Source organism: Bacillus rossius (genome assembly GCF_032445375.1).
Source record: "Bacillus rossius redtenbacheri isolate Brsri chromosome 9 unlocalized genomic scaffold, Brsri_v3 Brsri_v3_scf9_2, whole genome shotgun sequence".
In the NCBI taxonomy this organism is placed as follows: Eukaryota; Metazoa; Arthropoda; class Insecta; order Phasmatodea; family Bacillidae; genus Bacillus; species Bacillus rossius.
Window position 1 is genome coordinate 39,243,006 of NW_026962013.1, and position 18,421 is coordinate 39,261,426.

Consider the following 18,421-nt stretch of genomic DNA (forward strand, 5'->3'; position numbering starts at 1 on the left):
GCTGTGAACTTTGGTTTGGGCCATCCACCGCAGATGGCAACAGAGTGGTCACACGTTACTTGTTCTATTGAGTCTTCCGTCACGTTCACGAAATCACTCCTTGCCAAGATGCCGCATGCCGAGGGTTGGAGTGTTGAGACCTGAGAGAGAGGATGGGTTGTGATGTTGCCCCGTGGTGTGTCGCAGGCGCCAGCAGCGCAGAGGACTCTGACACGGAGTCGGAGCCGGGCATCCCGCTCAAGAGGAAGCAGCGCCGCAGCCGCACCACCTTCTCCGGGGACCAGCTGGAGGAGCTGGAGCGCGCCTTCCAGCGCACCCAGTACCCGGACGTCTACACGCGGGAGGAGCTCGCCCAGAAGTGAGTCGCACGCCCCCCCCCCCCCCCCCTCCGTTGTCAACGTTCGCAATGCCCGCCAAATATCGGTAACGTAACCGCCGGGTTGCTGGTCATCCATGGGGGTGCCACTTCGTGTATTCCCGGCTAGTTTCGTGTATTTCCGGATAGTTTCGTGAATTTCCGGCTAGCTTCGTGAGTTTCCGACTAGCGTCGTGAGTTTTTCCTAACCGAGTTAACTTACTACGAACATGAATCCAATAGAATATTCTCGGTACGTTAAAGGAACATTAAAACTGGAAGAACACTCCTCCTTTTGTTCACCTTTGTTAAGAACGAAACACGCAACTCGGAAATCGAGATGCGTCGTGGAACTCGTGATTCATTTTCGTTTTATTTCTTCGTTTGTAAACGAAGATTTCTAACAGCGCGGGGCCCGCATGTGTGCAGACGAGGAAATTTTCGCGCATTCCGTTTTGCATAAGGCTGACATTCAAATGCCTTATGTTTGCTCTGCCAACGTTTGCTTTTACTTTGACTGATTTTTTATTTTATTTTAGCGAGAACCTTCGTGTTTTCTTTAGTTGGCACTGCCTGATTCGCTTACTTTTGTTATATTGGCAAACATTTCAATAACATGTTAAAAACACTCTTATACCGTCCACGTGATGGTTTACCTTTGTTTAGAACGCAAAATACAACTCGGAAATCAAAATACGGTGTAGTTTTTGTTTACGTAGACTCAGTTATTTGAAATTACGAAGAACTCTTCGTATATTTGTAGTTAATTCTTCGTTGAAAAGACCGTTAGTTGACTTTAATTTTTAACAGTGTAGAATAGTAGGATATTTTTCGTATGCCTGCGCTAGAGATAATTTTCATTGTAATTGGCGATCGTCTCCAGGAGAATCCACTTGTCCGCGCCATTCAGGATGTGCTTGCTTCTTGCACTGGGTGGCTGTGATTGGTGTACTGATAGTAGACACGCACCTGAAATAAACCCAGCCAACCACGAAACACAGGCAACGCATCAAAGTCTTTACACGCAGCTGGTCCGGAAATCATTTCGAGAAAAATGCATGGCCCAAATAAATTATGGTTAGAGATACGGAAACTTCCGCGCATTCTTTTGGTAACAGGTTAGAATGAAAACCTTCATAGCCTCGCAAATATGATTGCCATCTGCGACCATGTGAGCCAATGATGCCCAGCTACAGGAAGAAAGTATGCGAATCAGGCAGTGCCGAATTATAAGGCCAAAAAGGTTCTCGCTTATAAATCAGCCAATGGATAAGCAAAATAAATGGGTTGAGCACACCACACTCTGAAGCCAGACGAAAACGCGAAAACGTTTCGGAGTCTCTAATTATAGGCATGTATTTTTCGCGAAAAAATGTCGACTCTAAGTAGTTGTGTGCTGTAACACAGTTGGTGTGTGTATGTGTGTGTGTCTGCATTTCGTGGTTGGTTGAGTCCTTGCAAAGAATCTGTGAGTACGCTACTCACACATACACACAATAGGCCTCAGTTGCAAGTAATCATTAATGGGTGTTGCTTGGTCAAAAATTTATCAGCAACATTTCAGTACAAAAATCATTCATGTATTACAATTAAACAATTTTAATATCACCTTTTTTTCTTCTGTCTTTGATTATAAATTTTTTTCGAATTAACATATAGTTTCATGTGTATCAAGCCTGTAAATAAAAGCTTCCATTTAAGGGTGCATTACGAACTATTACAATCAAAATTGCAAAATGAGATTTTTGTGTAGAAAAATAATGTGTGACAAACTATATTGTAATAAACATAATAATATGACACATATACAAAAATTCACAACTTTGAGGTGTGTAGTTTAGAGAATGTGCAAACGCGTCCTGAATAGCTCTGCAAAATAAGGCAATGACTCTCTTGCAGACGTACGCTAACCACAAGGAAGAAACCGCTGATGCGGGGATAACATATTGCAGTCTAATGAGCGTTCATGTTCCTTTTTTTCCCCGCAGAAATCATTACTAACAGACCTGCTAAATTCACGTTATTGCCAGGATGAGCTGCAGTTGGTGTCTACTGTCCACTGGCTGTTGCCATAGTTTATCTTCCGGCCGGACTGCATGTCGTTATGTCATTTGAATTTTGTAGTGTTGTTATAGTTTTATCGTCCTTAGAGGTGTATCAAAACTACCTAGGGAATGAAAAAAAAACTCACGGGTTCAGTGACCTTAAAAATGGACACCTTATCCATGTACCCATGTGCACTCTATTGCATGTCTTTTGATATATCTACATTTCAAGAAACTAGCAATATTGAAGCAAAAAAAAAGTGGGTGTACTTTATACTTTTTTGGTTAAAGTATATTTTGAACTGCAACCTTTATTTTAAAAAATGTGTGCAGAGTTCGTAATGTCAAAGAGAACCAACAAAATGTAAAATATATTTGACGCCATGTTGGTCCAAAATAATCTTTTCGGCTAGTAAATAATAGGTAGGGATAGGGAAATTTCGCACATTCATTTAGTTGCAAGTTATAATGCAAACCTTCACACTCTCGCACTGCGTTAATGATTGGACCACAGTTATTTTGACACGCCCCTCTCCGACCATGAATTAACGATGTCCAGCTAGGAGAGAAGTAAGTGAATCAGGTAATGCCAAATAACAAGGATAAAAACGTTCTCGCTAAGAAATTAACAGTGGGAAATCAAACATGAGTCGAGCGCACCTATGAATTTGAATTCTACCCTGAGGACAGACGAACGCGCAAAATTTCCGGGTCTCTAACGATAGGTACTTTAAAGTTTCAGTTATGTCTTGTTAATACTATAAAATGCTTGCAAAATGTATTCCAGGTGATTTTCACTATCATAAAGTTCAATTTGGCACGCCAATAAGCTTCGTACATCCTTCGAGGTTCACGAAAGTAAAGATGTACCCGTGCATTCCGCCACACGTGAGTCCACTTCGGCTCGAGGGTACAGCAGAAACGCGCGTGCGATCCGTGATGCGCGCGTATTTCGTTGCAATTTCCGTTTGTTACTAAAAACTTACACCCTAAAGAAGGTTAACTTCAAAAACCATGAATATGATGAGAAAAAATTGTTACGTTGCTGTTGGTTTTCCTGGAAGTGGTTGACCTGAAGTTGTGGGCGACGGTGCTGGTTCGACGGAGGCCGGTGAAACTGCGGGTCTTGCAGCGGGGTGTCGCGTCACTCCGGCGACCTTCCTTCGCGCTCGGGTTGTCGAGGGTTGCCCCACATGACCGCAGCGCCAGAACGCTGGCTGGGCGGCCAAGTCGCGGCGACCCGAGAGTGCGTGTCAACTACTGAGGGAGCGCACACTTGGCCGCGGCGGCCAGACGTGTCGCCGCGACCTGAAAGGTGGTCGCAGCTCCCGCGCGCTGGGCGGCCCCAAGTCGCGGCGACCCGAGGAGTGCGCGTCAACTACTGAGGGAGCGCACTCTTGGCCGCGGCGGCCAGACGTGTCGCCGCGACCTGAAAGGTGGTCGCAGCTCCCGCGCGCTGGGCGGCCCCAAGTCGCGGCGACCCGAGAGTGCGTGTCAACTACTGAGGGAGCGCACACTTGGCCGCGGCGGCCAGACGTGTCGCCGCGACCTGAAAGGTGGTCGCAGCTCCCGCGCGCTGGGCGGCCAAGTCGCGGCGACCCGAGGAGTGCGCGTCAACTACTGAGGGAGCGCACTCTTGGCCGCGGCGGCCAGACGTGTCGCCGCGACCTGAAAGGTGGTCGCAGCTCCCGCGCGCTGGGCGGCCCCAAGTCGCGGCGACCCGAGAGTGCGTGTCAACTACTGAGGGAGCGCACACTTGGCCGCGGCGGCCAGACGTGTCGCCGCGACCTGAAAGGTGGTCGCAGCTCCCGCGCGCTGGGCGGCCAAGTCGCGGCGACCCGAGGAGTGCGCGTCAACTACTGAGGGAGCGCACTCTTGGCCGCGGCGGCCAGACGTGTCGCCGCGACCTGAAAGGTGGTCGCAGCTCCCGCGCGCTGGGCGGCCCCAAGTCGCGGCGACCCGAGAGTGCGTGTCAACTACTGAGGGAGCGCACACTTGGCCGCGGCGGCCAGACGTGTCGCCGCGACCTGAAAGGTGGTCGCAGCTCCCGCGCGCTGGGCGGCCAAGTCGCGGTGACCCGAGAGTGCGTGTCAACTACTGAGGGATCGCACTCTTGGCCGCGGCGGCCAGACGTGTCGCCGCGACCTGAAAGGTGGTCGCAGCTCCCGCGCGCTGGGCGGCCCCAAGTCGCGGCGACCCGAGAGTGCGTGTCAACTACTGAGGGAGCGCACACTTGGCCGCGGCGGCCAGACGTGTCGCCGCGACCTGAAAGGTGGTCGCAGCTCCCGCGCGCTGGGCGGCCCCAAGTCGCGGCGACCCGAGAGTGCGTGTCAACTACTGAGGGAGCGCACTCTTGGCCGCGGCGGCCAGACGTGTCGCCGCGACCTGAAAGGTGGTCGCAGCTCCCGCGCGCTGGGCGGCCCCAAGTCGCGGCGACCCGAGAGTGCGTGTCAACTACTGAGGGAGCGCACACTTGGCCGCGGCGGCCAGACGTGTCGCCGAGACCTGAAGGTGGTCGCAGCTCCCGCGCGCTGGGCGGCCCCAAGTCGCGGCGACCCGAGGAGTGTGCGTCAACTACTGAGGGAGCGCACACTTGGCCGCGGCGGCCAGACGTGTCGCCGCGACCTGAAGGTGGTCGCAGCTCCCGCGCGCTGGGCGGCCCCAAGTCGCGGCGACCCGAGGAGTGCGCGTCAACTACTGAGGGATCGCACTCTTGGCCATTGATTTAATTTTCAACATAATTTGATTCATTCTCAACGAAACGGACAATTGGAAGTCGAAACTAAATTTCCAAGAACATAACATAACTAGGAATAAATCATTTTTATAATCCAAATAGTTTCTATTTTCCGAGACACAGATCGTTATAACGTCCAAAGGTTTTTGTTTGTTTGTTATCCCCCGTTCCTGTTACAACTGTCTCATCGTTCTTAGACCACTGTGTTCATCTGCGCCGTAGTTTTTTTCCTGACTTATTGCTTCCGTGGAATTATCTTTGCTGACTATAAATTTAACATTTAACGTGGGCTGATATTCTCTTGGTGTTCTGTGTGTTTAAGCTTTCATTTTCCTTGCCCATGTTTGTGGTTTCTCTATGACATACAGTGAAAACCAGCATCAGCGTGTGTCTATAAGAATGTTTTAAATAAGCCATCCCTCTGCAAGAACCATTCAGAGTACACACACGGTCATACCAAGGTTACCAATAGGTAAAGTCGAGTACCACACGCCGCTGGACTTCTCGCCCAAAAACTGTTGATTTTCCGCGGCGTTTAAAATAATTAATTATTTACTTGGTACTTGTGACGCACGTCCAAGTTTGTGTGGCCTTCCTAATACAGGGAGATTTAGGGAGGGATGAAATAAAAAAAACGCTCGCATGGAAGGACGGGTATTGTACTTTGTTGATGGCCGAAGACGCCTCAGGGCCGGCACAAAGGTTTACCTTCCAGACTTTTTGAAAAGGTGCGGTCCCTTTTCACCCTACATCTCTCTTCGTGAGAAAATCGTGTCCCGGAGGTGAGGGAAAACGTGGAAAAGGAAAACGCGGAGTGAGAGAAAATAAGCAAAAAAAAAAATAAATTATAAAAAAAAAATCCCCGGCGGGAATGGTGGCGGGATGTCTCGAAGCAGCGATCACACAGGGCCACCGGAACCAATAGCTTTCGCTCCGTCGCCGTGGAAAGCAATTGTTCCTCTTCCGCCCAGAGGTGACGAAACCTTCCCAGACGAAAAATCTCTCCCTCCGCCTCCTCCTCCCCCGAACCCATCGTCGGCCACGCTTGAGATGCGCCGCGCCACCGCTCCTTCACTGATGTGGTGCAACCACGCTTCCCCCTTGGGGTAGCTTGATGAGGAGGGGGGACGGTGGAACGAGGCTATCACTTCCGCCGCGCAGGCCTGCCACCCGCTGAAAACCTACAAACAATGCGAAATTTTCCATCCGAACGGTAAAATAAAAATTGTAAATATTAGGCTACGAAAAGTTTTTTTTGTAAAAGTACAAATATTTGTAAAGTTAAGAAAAGTGTTTTGATGTGTAACATCTTAGCTCTCGGTTGGGGGTATTATTATTTTTTTTAATGGAAATGTGTAACAATCCTACGTGGTGTATTTCGCGAAAATAAGTTCACAAAGCCAAAGGGAAACTTTAGATTATTAACTGTTCACTGAATTTTAACAAGATGGGCATGTATTTTAATGAAATTCTTTGTCGAGAATCAGCTCCGAAGCCGGGGGTTTAGTTTTTTTTTTAAAGTTAATGTTAATGTATGACGAGAAGTCTGCGCGATTGTTCAAGACCTTGCTTTTAGAGGCGACACCGCACTGGAATCACCAGCGAGCGTCGCACTTAACCATTCCGTCTCACCAACACGAATACACCCGTCGCTAGGCGAACCCGGTCTCCCGTGTTGTGTTGGTTACTTCGTTTCCTTGTCATGACAATTACGCGTGACATTCCACAGCTCGAATACCAAACTGTGCGTTTACTTATGTACGCGCGTTAGAAGTTTACTTATTCTTGATTTAATACACAAACCTATTTTGAAATTTATAGTTACGAAATGTTATCAAAAAATTCATCACATAACTTTCTTGACAGAAAAATGGTTTAAGGCACAATGTATACCTATAGATTTAATAAAACATAGTCTGTAGTTCACGAAGTGCTAGGAGCCGTGAAATTTGGTACGTGGGTTCTCCAGGAATGGGTCAGGTTGCACTTTAAAGAGATTATTTTCGAAAATATTTCAATAATTTTTTTTTTGTTTAGCGAATCTCTTTTACGCCTCCTGGCAACGGTAATTGTATTGTTGAAGCCTCATTCACTTTCGGATCATAGTCCAGTCTTTCTGTAATCATCAATGCCATCACATCGACACGGTATTGTTGGTTAAATAAATGCAATCAGATGTAGACAGTGAAATTCCTCTTACTTTAAACTTCGACTGTGCAAAATTTTTCCAAGAATACTAAATACACTTTAAAATATAATTTTATGAACAATTTATAGAAAGTGACATTTCTCTTGTTTTGATGGTTAAGTGTGCAAAATTTCATCAAGCTCGGAATTAAAAAAAAATTGTGTACACAAAGTATGCGGAAAAACCTCAACTCTACTATATATGTATAGATAAACATATTTGCACATATTCCCAATCAATTTATTCGATTGTAATTATAAGATTTTTTGATTATAAGTAAAAAATAAACTTATAAGTCTACCTAGCCTAAAATAACCAAACCAATGGTCTGAGCTGTGCTTTAAAAGTTATTACAACAATTAGTTAATTAAATAACAACAATTTTCTTAAGCTGTAGTGTTAAAATGCATTATTAAATTATATAAGAAATAATAAAAAAATAGCAGAAAACGAACGTGGGAACTATTTATTCGAATCGACGCACTTAAATGTTCAGCTAACTATTCTCGGAAATACATCGCAAAAGTTTTGGATTTTTAAATATTTAATCTGAGTATTAAAAAGTATTATAAAATTTGTGACAATATGTTGGGTAACTATTAATGTTTAGTAAACCAATTCCACAATAGTTGTGCTATCACAAAGATTTATTTGGCACACACCTATTCGCTTGGTACGTCCCCCGATGTTCACGTAAGCTAATATATACATGTTAATGCCGTCACAAGCGATCGACTATCTGGACGACTTCGACATTTGGATGAAGCAGAAACGCGCATGCGCATTATACTAAATCATGTTCAACGTCCGTCGAATGTACGCGCGTACTTCTTCACGTCTACAGTTGCTTATTAAAATATCACCATCGAAGCACCCAAAGAAGTATAAAGTCAAACCTTTTTGTAAATATCTGTGAACCTACAACGAATGAAAGAGTGCTATCGTGATTAATGTGCAGCAGTTAATTAACAGTAATTATAAGGAATCGAAAGAGAAAAAACAACTCGGCGTATTAGACCGAGCCTTGAGCCCAGAAAAACATAATGATAATGATGGGATGGATGCATGTGTGTGTTTATCGGAGTGATTTTATCAGTGTGTAAGTTTGAGTTGATCGGTATGTGTTTATCAATGCGTGTTTATCGGCGAGTGTTTATCTGTGTGTTCATAGTCAAGTGTTTATCGTCGAGTGTTTATCGGCGTGCGTTTATCAGTGTTTTTTTAGCGGTTAGTTATCTGTATGTGTTTATAGGTGTGTTTAGCGGCGTGTGCTCAGCAGTGTGTTTACCGGTGACTGTTTATCTGTTTGTGTTTATCTGTGTGAGTTTAGAAGTGAGAGTTTATAGGTGTGTGTTTATATGTGTGTTTATCTGTGTGAGTTTATCTGTGAGGGTTTAGAGGTATGTGTTTAGAGGCGTGTGATTAGAGGCGTGTGATTAGAGGTGTGTGTTTATCTGTGTGAGTTTATCTGTGAGGGTTTAGAGGTGTGTGTTTAGAGGCGTGTGATTAGAGGTGTGTGTTTATCTGTGAGGGTTTAGAGCTGTGTGTTTAGAGGCGTGTGATTAGAGGCGTGTGATTAGAGGTGTGTGTTTATCGGTGAGTGTGGTCGCCCGCGGGCTGCACAGGACCAAGCTGACGGAGGCGCGGGTGCAGGTGTGGTTCAGCAACAGGCGCGCGAGGCTGCGCAAGCAGCTCAACTCGCAGCAGCTCAGCGCCTTCAACTCCATGTCGCTGCAGACCGCCTTCAGCCCGCAGTACGGCGACCCGGGCGCCAACTTCAACTCGCAAGGTGAGCGCTCCCTGTAATCACGCGCAGTTTCCGCGCCTGCCGTCAGAATTCGCTGCCGGAGCAGCTGTGTCGATCACCGGAGAATGCAGCATGGGGTGGTTTTCCCGAAAAAATTACGTAGCCAGTGCATAAGAAAGCATTAAATCATTTGGCACACAGATTTGGTTCAACTGTTCGTGTGTAGGCTTCGTCACCAATCTCCTTATTTTTAGTATATCATTCATTAAATAAATAAAAATCAAGTTACCTAAAAACATTAGAGACTTAAGTTTTTCAGGGTTTTGGGAAAACCTAATACTTATTGATTTAATAAAAAAATATATAATAAAAATAAAGCTAAAATCCCATGATTCCATGCTTTCAGTAGATTGCAAAATTGAAATAAACCGTACCTATAGCTATTTGGAATGTTGTAGTGGTATTAATGCGGGGTGGTGATGCGAGGTGTCGTCGGGAAAGGCGGGCTAAGTTCTTGCCCCGCTTGGAAACTAGTCCTCAGCAGTCACGTCCACGTCCCCTGGTCGCACTACAGTACGAGGAAGGAAAAACCTCCCGCTCACCGATTCGACGCACAGGAGTCTGAGAGAGAGAACCTGTAGGGCACGTTCCGACACTGCTGGTAAAAATAAAAATAAAAGAATAAATCTTCAACTGCGGGAGAAGTTATTTCCGTACATACCCCCGAGTCATAACTCTCCCCCTTTTCCCCCCTGAGCTTCGGCGGTGCAGTTATGTGCTGGTGCGTTCGCGGAGTGCTTGCCTCTGCCCCCGGTTCTTCTGGGAAAGGATATCAAAAACGCATAACCTATATATGACACTCGTAAGCGTGGTTTTAAGTGTCCAGCCCAGGGATCGCTCGTCTCAATACAGGTTGTCCCAAAAATGTCCGCACGCACGACTCGAACTTTAGCAAGCATTTGGAATGATAAAAATGTACGGTAAGACTGTTACTTTAGGGACAGAAATAAGTTTGGTTTGGGGGAAGAAATAAAAAGCAGCCAGAATATTCTTTGTACTGCCACCTATGTAAGACTGACAAGCGTTGAAGATATGTGATATATGTATATAAACTTGTCAGTTGGCGGTGGTTCTGGGGTCCATGGACATTAATCGAAAAACTATATAAAAATTTTCCGGAAGTCGCATCATGGTAATGGCTACAATGTTTAGTATTACTTCGAAATCTACGTAAAAAACATATTCTTCTCTTAAATTTTATCAGTCTTTGCGTACACATTAGTTCGAAATTTATTGGTTTAAATAATCACCTTCTTTTAAGAAACTAAAATATATTAATTTAAACAAAAAAACTTTATTCTTTTAATTTTTTATGCAAATACTTTAACTTTTATTACGTTTAGTGTTTTAAATGATCAACTTCTTTAAAAAACATTTGGTATTTGCATTCGCAAATATTGGCGACAGATATTCTTATTCGCATTCGTTAATGCTTAAAAATTGACATTCGTTACATCAACAGACTGACGACTGACATATTTGTGTACAAGTTTGTGGAGCTAATCCTGGTGCCGGCAAACAACACAGCCATATGTAAAAATACTTTTTTAGGATTTCCTGTAGAGATCGCCTCGTCTGTTGAACGGCGAAGTCGCGAAACTGTCGGCATTGCGCCTCGTCTCGAGCAAGACGACTCGCCCCGAGCGAAAGCGCGTGGTTCCCGCCTTTGCCCGCTTCCGCGACTAACGCGGGGGAAGAAAAGAGAAAAGAAAAAACGCGGCAATATCGTAAGCGCGATGAAAGTCCTCTTCGCGATTTCGTCGCATCTACACTTTCCCCCTCTTGGCCATAGACTCGAATGAATTTTCAGTTTAATTTCACAATGGACTTATATATAAGACTAGATAATGCCCGGCATGCGTTGCAATGCCTCAATCAATTTTTTAAACGTATACTAAGCATCTCTCTTCATCTCTCTAATTCTCTATCTCTCTATGTATATCTCTATAACTCTCTCTATCTTTCTATTTATATCTCTATCTCTCTATATATCTTTCTACATATATATCTCTATATATATTTCTAGCGGACCCGACAGACATTGTCCTGCCCAAATGTACTTTTTGTGAGATATGGATATGGCGGTAAGTATTTCTACGCTGGAAATTTTGTATCTTCTCATTATACATACCCCTCCTCTTGGGCACGCCACTGCCGTTACCAAAAACATTTCCCATGGTTACGCAGAAGGCAACAACAATGCAAAAGCCCGTTGCCATGGAGGCTAATTATCAACAATGCTTAGTTTTTTTGCTTTTAAAGCGTGTTTTTTTAGTTTTTTCTTAACTCAGAATCGAGATAAAATATCCAATTGTGAATCTAAACCATCCTCGAATCCCCGTGAACTCACACAAACAATTTCATCAAAATCGGTCCAGCCGTCTAGGAGGAGTTCAGTGACATACACACGCACACAATAAATATATATATAAAGATATATATATAAGCGTGTGTGTATGTATATAGACATATAGACCTTTACTTTGGGCTCATGCGATTCTCTTTTGCATTTTTACGTGGACGACTCTGAGCCAATAAGAACGCATCGACCAAAGAATTATTAACTCACGAGGAGTAACCCAGTAAAGAAATATCTCTAGTGCGCAGTCAATCTATTAGCGGACATTTGCCCGAGCATATATAAAACTGTCGATTGCAATGCAGAGGTCATCCTAACCGCTGAATCCATCTGATCCACATCTTGTATAGCAGCAGCCAGGACGTTAGAAAGAGCAAGGGTACTGGTGCAGTCGGTTTGTTAATGCTTTCAGACTGCCTTCCGGAAGTGGAGGAAGAAGGGTTTGTCAAAAACACTAGTGGCGCGATTGAAGACATCGCCATAACATACACGTCTTCGAAATTTTGTACTTGTCGCTAAATAATTTCCCGGGTATTTAGCAATAACTCAAATAGCAAGATGCAAGTAATAGGCGCGGGGTTTTTTTTGGTGGCAAGGGGGGGGGGGGGGAGGGGAAATGCCTGAAAACGCGCTGCAGCGCAGTTGATGTTTAGCAACCGATTGTTTCCAAGCGAAACACCAAAGTCGGCGAGAAACTGCAACGTCATCGGGAAAGTGGAGTCACGGAACAATTCATGTCATGGACAAGTGGAGTTCGTCCTGCGAAGCAGAAAACTGCATTCGTGCAGTAAATGAAAGCTGGAACTCACCATAAGCCACATTCTCATGGTCTACGGATGTAATTCCATTATAATTTGGGCTAAATATTTTTCTCCTCCCCCCTCCCAACCCAACCATCCATCAAATGGCAGTTAGCCATGAACTAAAAAGGCATAGCTAATATATGGTTATTCCAAACGTCCGCCCTTAAGCCTATTCAGAGCTTCTCAGCAAGGATCTCTAAGATAGAAACGTACACACCCGAAAAATTATAACTCTGAATAGGGCTAAGGAAACGTGTAGACCTACAACAGGTACATTCAACTGTTCCGTGAACTGAAAATCATGCAACGGACTTGGCTAGTGTAAATGAAACATACGTCAAACATTAGTTCCATTTAAGGTTTGCTGGTACGATGATGCATTTCCACTCACTTGTTGACAAATAAGTTGGTGTCTATTGTCTGATGGCTGCTGCCACGTTTTACCTTCGGTCGGATTACATTTGTTGAGTAATTTGAATTTTGGAATGTTTTGTTATTGCTTTCTTTCCTACGGAGCCTGTTAAAATTGTTTCTGGCCCAATGAGAATGCAGTAAAAGCAAATTCTTAAGATCTCTACCTAAAATCCATTGTCAATGGCTTGTTTGGCAAACAGATTCTAATGCAACATAAAAAAAAATTATTTTTCAAGCGTAAATATATGTTCGGAGATGTCGTATTAAAAAGCTTGAGAAATCAGTACATGCTTTATTCTCAGAGTTGAACCTTGAAAAATTAGAAACTGTGGTCAAAAGAATTAAGACACAGAGATTTAATGTCTAGCAGCTAAATTTCAAGAAGATCTTTGTGGGTAGCCTCTGTTAAACCTATTGAGGCGTTATAAGTGTTGAACTGGTCTTTTTGTGGGATACTGTCGCTTATGGGCTTCCACCTTTCGGTGTTGCAAAAAAAAACGGTTGACTTCTTAGTGTAATATTGTATTGGGTCTGTTCTTAATTTCATGGTTTCTCATTTTACTGCTTGAACGGCTGATCCGCAGTTGGAGACCCATGAAATTACCTATAGTGGTTCTTTCAAAGCGGCAGTCGGACATATGAGTTCTTTTTCAGAGTCCACCTTTCTAGGCGTTTGGCTGTCACTCGTGCACGAGGAAATATGTGAGTAGCCTCACAAAGAGAGAGAGAGAATAGTCAGAATGTCCCCTCCAAAGTTTCCCCAATAAAATCGAAACGAGTGCAAGATAGCCATTAGTATATGAAAGAAAGGACTTCGCTGCTTTGGATTCCACAAAACTGCTGCGACAAAGGTCGTAAAAACTGCCCACTTCTCGTTTTGTTATTTCTCTCTCTCTCCCCCCCCCCCCCCCCCCCCTTTTCCACTCCACGCGCGAGCGGCGTCCGGCGGAAGGATACACGACTGCATGCAGTGACTGGCAACGTCTAACAACTTCGGAGCAAGGAGAGAGCGGTTTTAGTGCGTCGTTTCGGCGGCCTTTATGCTTTCCTTTAGGCCTCTGCTCCGTTTACGGCTTTCCTTCAGAGAAGCTAGGGTGAAAACACTTGTGTCCCTGTGTTCGCTCGGAGCTGGGAAAAAAAGGACTCGAAATATTAACTTTACGTATGTGTGTGTGTGTGTGTGTATATATATATGCCCTTATATATGTATATATGACGAGCCAATCAAATTCTCACATACCATCATCAAAGTCCCAATATTCTAATGATTCGTTATTCGAGGAATAAGATTTGAAGAAATAAATTATAGAAAATAAAGTAAAAACAAAATATTCAACACTGATAACTTCTGTTGTTTACTAGGTCAATTTTTTTCTTCATACATATCCTGTTACCATTCCCCTAGATATTGTTTTATAACATGTAATTATAAAAATAATTACAAATTTAATTTATTGTGAAAACATATTTTGGGAATCAAACATTTAAAGGGTTCAATGTTTCAACACCATAGTTAAAATATTTTTTCTTTTGTATTATTATTATTTTTACCCTAGAGACCTAGATTCGGATTCGAGGGGTATATATTTAAAATATTCTTTGAGATTCGAATTCTAGATTTGGCCAATCACTAATATACATACTACATAAAAACACACACCCATATAATAATCACTTATTAGCTAACGTAAATGAAATCTTCACGTTGTATCGCAATGTAAAATGCTTTGTGGGAAGCAAACTATAATTTCTCAATATAGTCTATAACAAATATAAAAACCATAAATTAACTTATTTGTTTATTTTCCTTTATACTTACGAATTATAATCGACCAATTTAAAAAAGGTGAATTATTAATTTATATAACTTGTATAAGTATGAAGAAGGAACAGATTCAAGGACCTCACAAAGTGACCAAAACTTGTGTTTTCTTCTCTGCGCAGTCATACTTCGTTGTTTACTATCTTTGGTTTTATTTGTGTTTCGTTTGTAAAATTTTCAATATTTAAGTCAAAGTTTTTAAGTTAAATCGTCACAATCTATGTTTTTATGTTGATCTTTTTCATTTGCACAATTGTTATTTTAGACATGTTTCAACCTCGTTTTGCATGAAATTTTTCACACTAAAAAAATATCACCGTTAATTGCACAGAGAATAATATTTTACTAAAAATTTTAAATTCCAACACCAAAAACACTTTAAAAAATGAAAATACTTTATCATGTTCTCGCTTTACCTACTGTAGCCATGTGGGACTTTTGTTCGAAAGTGATGTTAAGAAAACTGGCTGTGTTATATCGGAAACTCTGTATACTAGCGCATTGGTGGATCTACATTCACGTATATAAAACTAATGTGTCTGCCACTTTGTCATCAGAAGGTGGCAATATACGCATTGATTGCTACACTGATACTGCGTGAAGCCGCTTCAGCTGATTGGTCGCGCCATGTTTGCCAAATACCCGTTACATTGGCTAAAATATAAATAGCTTTTGTTGAAAAGTCTGAAGTTTATGTAAGATACTATTATTGACGACGGAGATTCTAATTCATATGCTTATCAAGCATCACCAGGCGTGGCTAGGAGGTTGCCACGTCCGCTCAATATGGAAACCAGGTGAAGGATTTTTTTTCTCAGCCATTTTGTTTGGACGCCCAAAACATTGCCTAGCTTGTAGGCCTAGTTGTTTGCACTGTATTTCATGGAAGTGAATGTTAAACGACGGAGAATCTATTTTGATCAACAGGCGTGGTCAAAGGAATGGTTTTGACTTGACGGTATGGCGACGGTAGTGTGAAACCACGTCACAGCACGCAGTCTCCTGACAACCCCCAGCTCCATGGTACCCATGTTCCGGCATGACGACGGCGAGGGACTGGGACTGAAGGGCGCGTGTCCGCGGTGTGCTTGCAGGCCACGCGACCTCGTGGGCCCAGCAGGCCGCCGCCGGCTACGGGGCGCTCGCCTCCTACAACGGCGGCTACGCCTGCTCCAGCCCGGACGCGGTGCCCGGCCAGGCCGCCGCCGCAGCCGCCGCCGCGGCCGCCGCCGCCTCGCAGTTCCCCGTGTACCCGCCGCCGCAGCCGGCCGCGCCGCAGCACTGCGCGCCGCCCCAGCCGCCCCCGCAGGCGTCGTGGGCCAGCAGGCACCACCAGGCCGCCGCCTCCGCGGCCAAGGAACACGTCCCCTCCTCCTGGACCGACAACTACGGGTGAGCTTCCGGCGGCGGCAGTTTTCTTCCATTTCATGCATTTGTTATCATGGTTAAATTTTATTTCTTTCATGTTGTATATAAACTAGTCTCCTCAACCTCTCGACCTAGCCGTGCGCTCGCCAGTAACATGCCGCGATTGGAAATGGCAAATATATTTCCCGGTTCTAGGAACCCATGTTGGGCACTGGTAACAGTGTTAAGCATGTAAAAGACCCATCTTTCTCCTAACCAGGATCACACCCTAACGGGATCATATGCCTGGGGGAGTATTGGTGAATTTATGAGGTGCGAACCTAAATTACATGTATATAAACTACACACTACCTATTAATGTTTCGGTTGCATTGTAGAAAATTTTGAATTATGAGGCTTAAAATAATTTTTTGCTCATCGATATTTATTTTAATTGTTGTCACGCCTCGAGCCATGCCATTTGGTGCAGTGTACTTACTGATATGATAGTGTGGTAGTTTTATATGTTCAAGAGGTGCATCCATTCTATGATATCATTCTCGTACACAATTTTTTTTAAGACTGGGTAGAAAGTGAGTGTCTGTGTATTGGTTTAAGTTTATTTGCTTGCAATAGTACCACATATGAGTAGGGACAGACAATTTTTAGCGACAAAATCTGAACGCACATTAGACTGCAACAAGGTACAGCCGTATCATCTGTTTAATCCTTGTGATTGGCGGCCGTCTGCCGTTTGCTTCCACACTGGATCACTGTGATTGGTGTGGGAACAATCATGTACCTGAAAGATATTCACCCAGTCACGAAACACGGACAATGCTACAGTGTTTTAACTTTCATCTAGTCTCGGAATCTTTTCGAGAAATATGCTTGGCCATAATGATTGGTAGGGACCGGAAAAATTTAGTGGTTTCATTTCGCGGCAGACTAGAATCCAAATACGTTTACCATTGTGTTGCTTCAGTGATTGGACCACAGCTTATCTAAAGGACTGAGGCAACGAAAAACACCAAACAAAAGAAGTATCGAAACAAAATAATATAAATTAACAGGTGTCACGTGTCAGTAGCCAATGAGTAGGTGTAATTTGCCCGAGTACACAGAGGTAATTGAAACCGCGAATCTTTCCAGTCCCTTATGATGGGATCACATTTGTCTGGACACTGCCCTCTACAACTGTGTGCCAGTCAGCTACCAGCTAGCAGTAGAGAGACCCAATCATCGACCCACGCAGAAGAAGGGGAGGTTCCGCATGATAAATAAGCATGTAGGGTAGTAAATGAGTGTACGGTATATATAGGACTGTGAATTGTAACTTAATACTAAATTAATCGAATATTTCTGTACACAATAATTAATAATATTATTAATATAATGCAATATTAGTCATATATTTTTATATATTTTTATAAAATTATTTTGAACTTATCCAGAATTTGGCTGTGTGGGTAGGTTCCAAGTTCTATTGCCTTTTCATTTACAACAATTGAGCGAGCGAGTGACTGAGTCAGCGAAAACAATTACGATTCTTGCTTTGCTCGCATTCGTTTCTTTGGTTTGTCTTGTTCAGTTTTTTTTTTTGTTTGTTCAACGTCGTGGTTTGTATTCTCTATTTTTTTTCCATAAATTGATAGTGTTTTTTTGGTTATTTACAATTTAATTTGAAAAAATTGGTTGGTCTGTAAAGTCGGTTTACGGACGATAGTTTAACGTGACAACATCATAACAAAACATTAATGAAATGATTGCATACTTTCATGAATAAAATTGAATCATTTTTATTTAATTATCACTATTTTGTATGGATACAAAGAAGGAGTGAAATGAAATCTACAATTTAATTGATAAATTTACTTTTATTTACACTCATTAATTAAAATATGTTTATTATTTTAACGAACAGATTATTTTAACTATAACTTTTATACATGTTTGCTATTTAACTTCTTCCAAGCTGTGTTATTATGTTAAGGATAGGACGATGATAGGAAAAATAGGAAACTAATTGGAGTGTTGCAAGTTTAATGTGCCTCGAAAAAATCAAATTAATGGTTGTTCCAATCTAGTGGAAGAGAGATAGATGCGGCGCAAGCGTACAATGAGCGTAACGGAACACAGCGTAACAGGATAATATGCGTAACGGGACACTTTTTCGTGCGTGCAGCCGGCGTTCATCGATTTATTAGACGTTGTCACGTCAAAAAAAATCTTAAGTATATAAGAGAGTTTATCGGTGCTTCAAGTATCGATACTCTTCATTCGATACTTTTTTGAATACGATAATTTTTCTTTCAAAACTACTTATGGCATCGATACTTTTCATTCGATAGCGTACCACTAATCGCGGCGGAAGAACAAAAGCGTTACGGAAGTGACGTGATGGACGTGACGCCAATAAAATTAATTCTTAGAGCCAATCACTTTCGACACGCCTGTGATGTCAGAGCGACCAGATTTTAAGATGGTATCGCGTTGCGGGCGTGAAGTTACTGAAACGCGTGTTAGAAATTTGGTTTTTCGAAA

At 43.2% G+C, this 18,421-nt stretch overlaps 1 protein-coding gene across 1 annotated transcript in view; it reads left to right on the plus strand.

The window, feature by feature from the left end:
• Positions 1-18,421, plus strand: part of LOC134542908 (protein gooseberry) — a 173,790-nt gene that overhangs the window by 109,493 nt on the left and 45,876 nt on the right. The window contains exons 4-6 of the mRNA XM_063387494.1: positions 187-358; positions 8,951-9,114; positions 15,625-15,922. Of these exons, the coding sequence (XP_063243564.1) occupies positions 187-358; positions 8,951-9,114; positions 15,625-15,922 (634 nt within the window). The remainder of the gene's footprint in view (positions 1-186; positions 359-8,950; positions 9,115-15,624; positions 15,923-18,421) is intronic.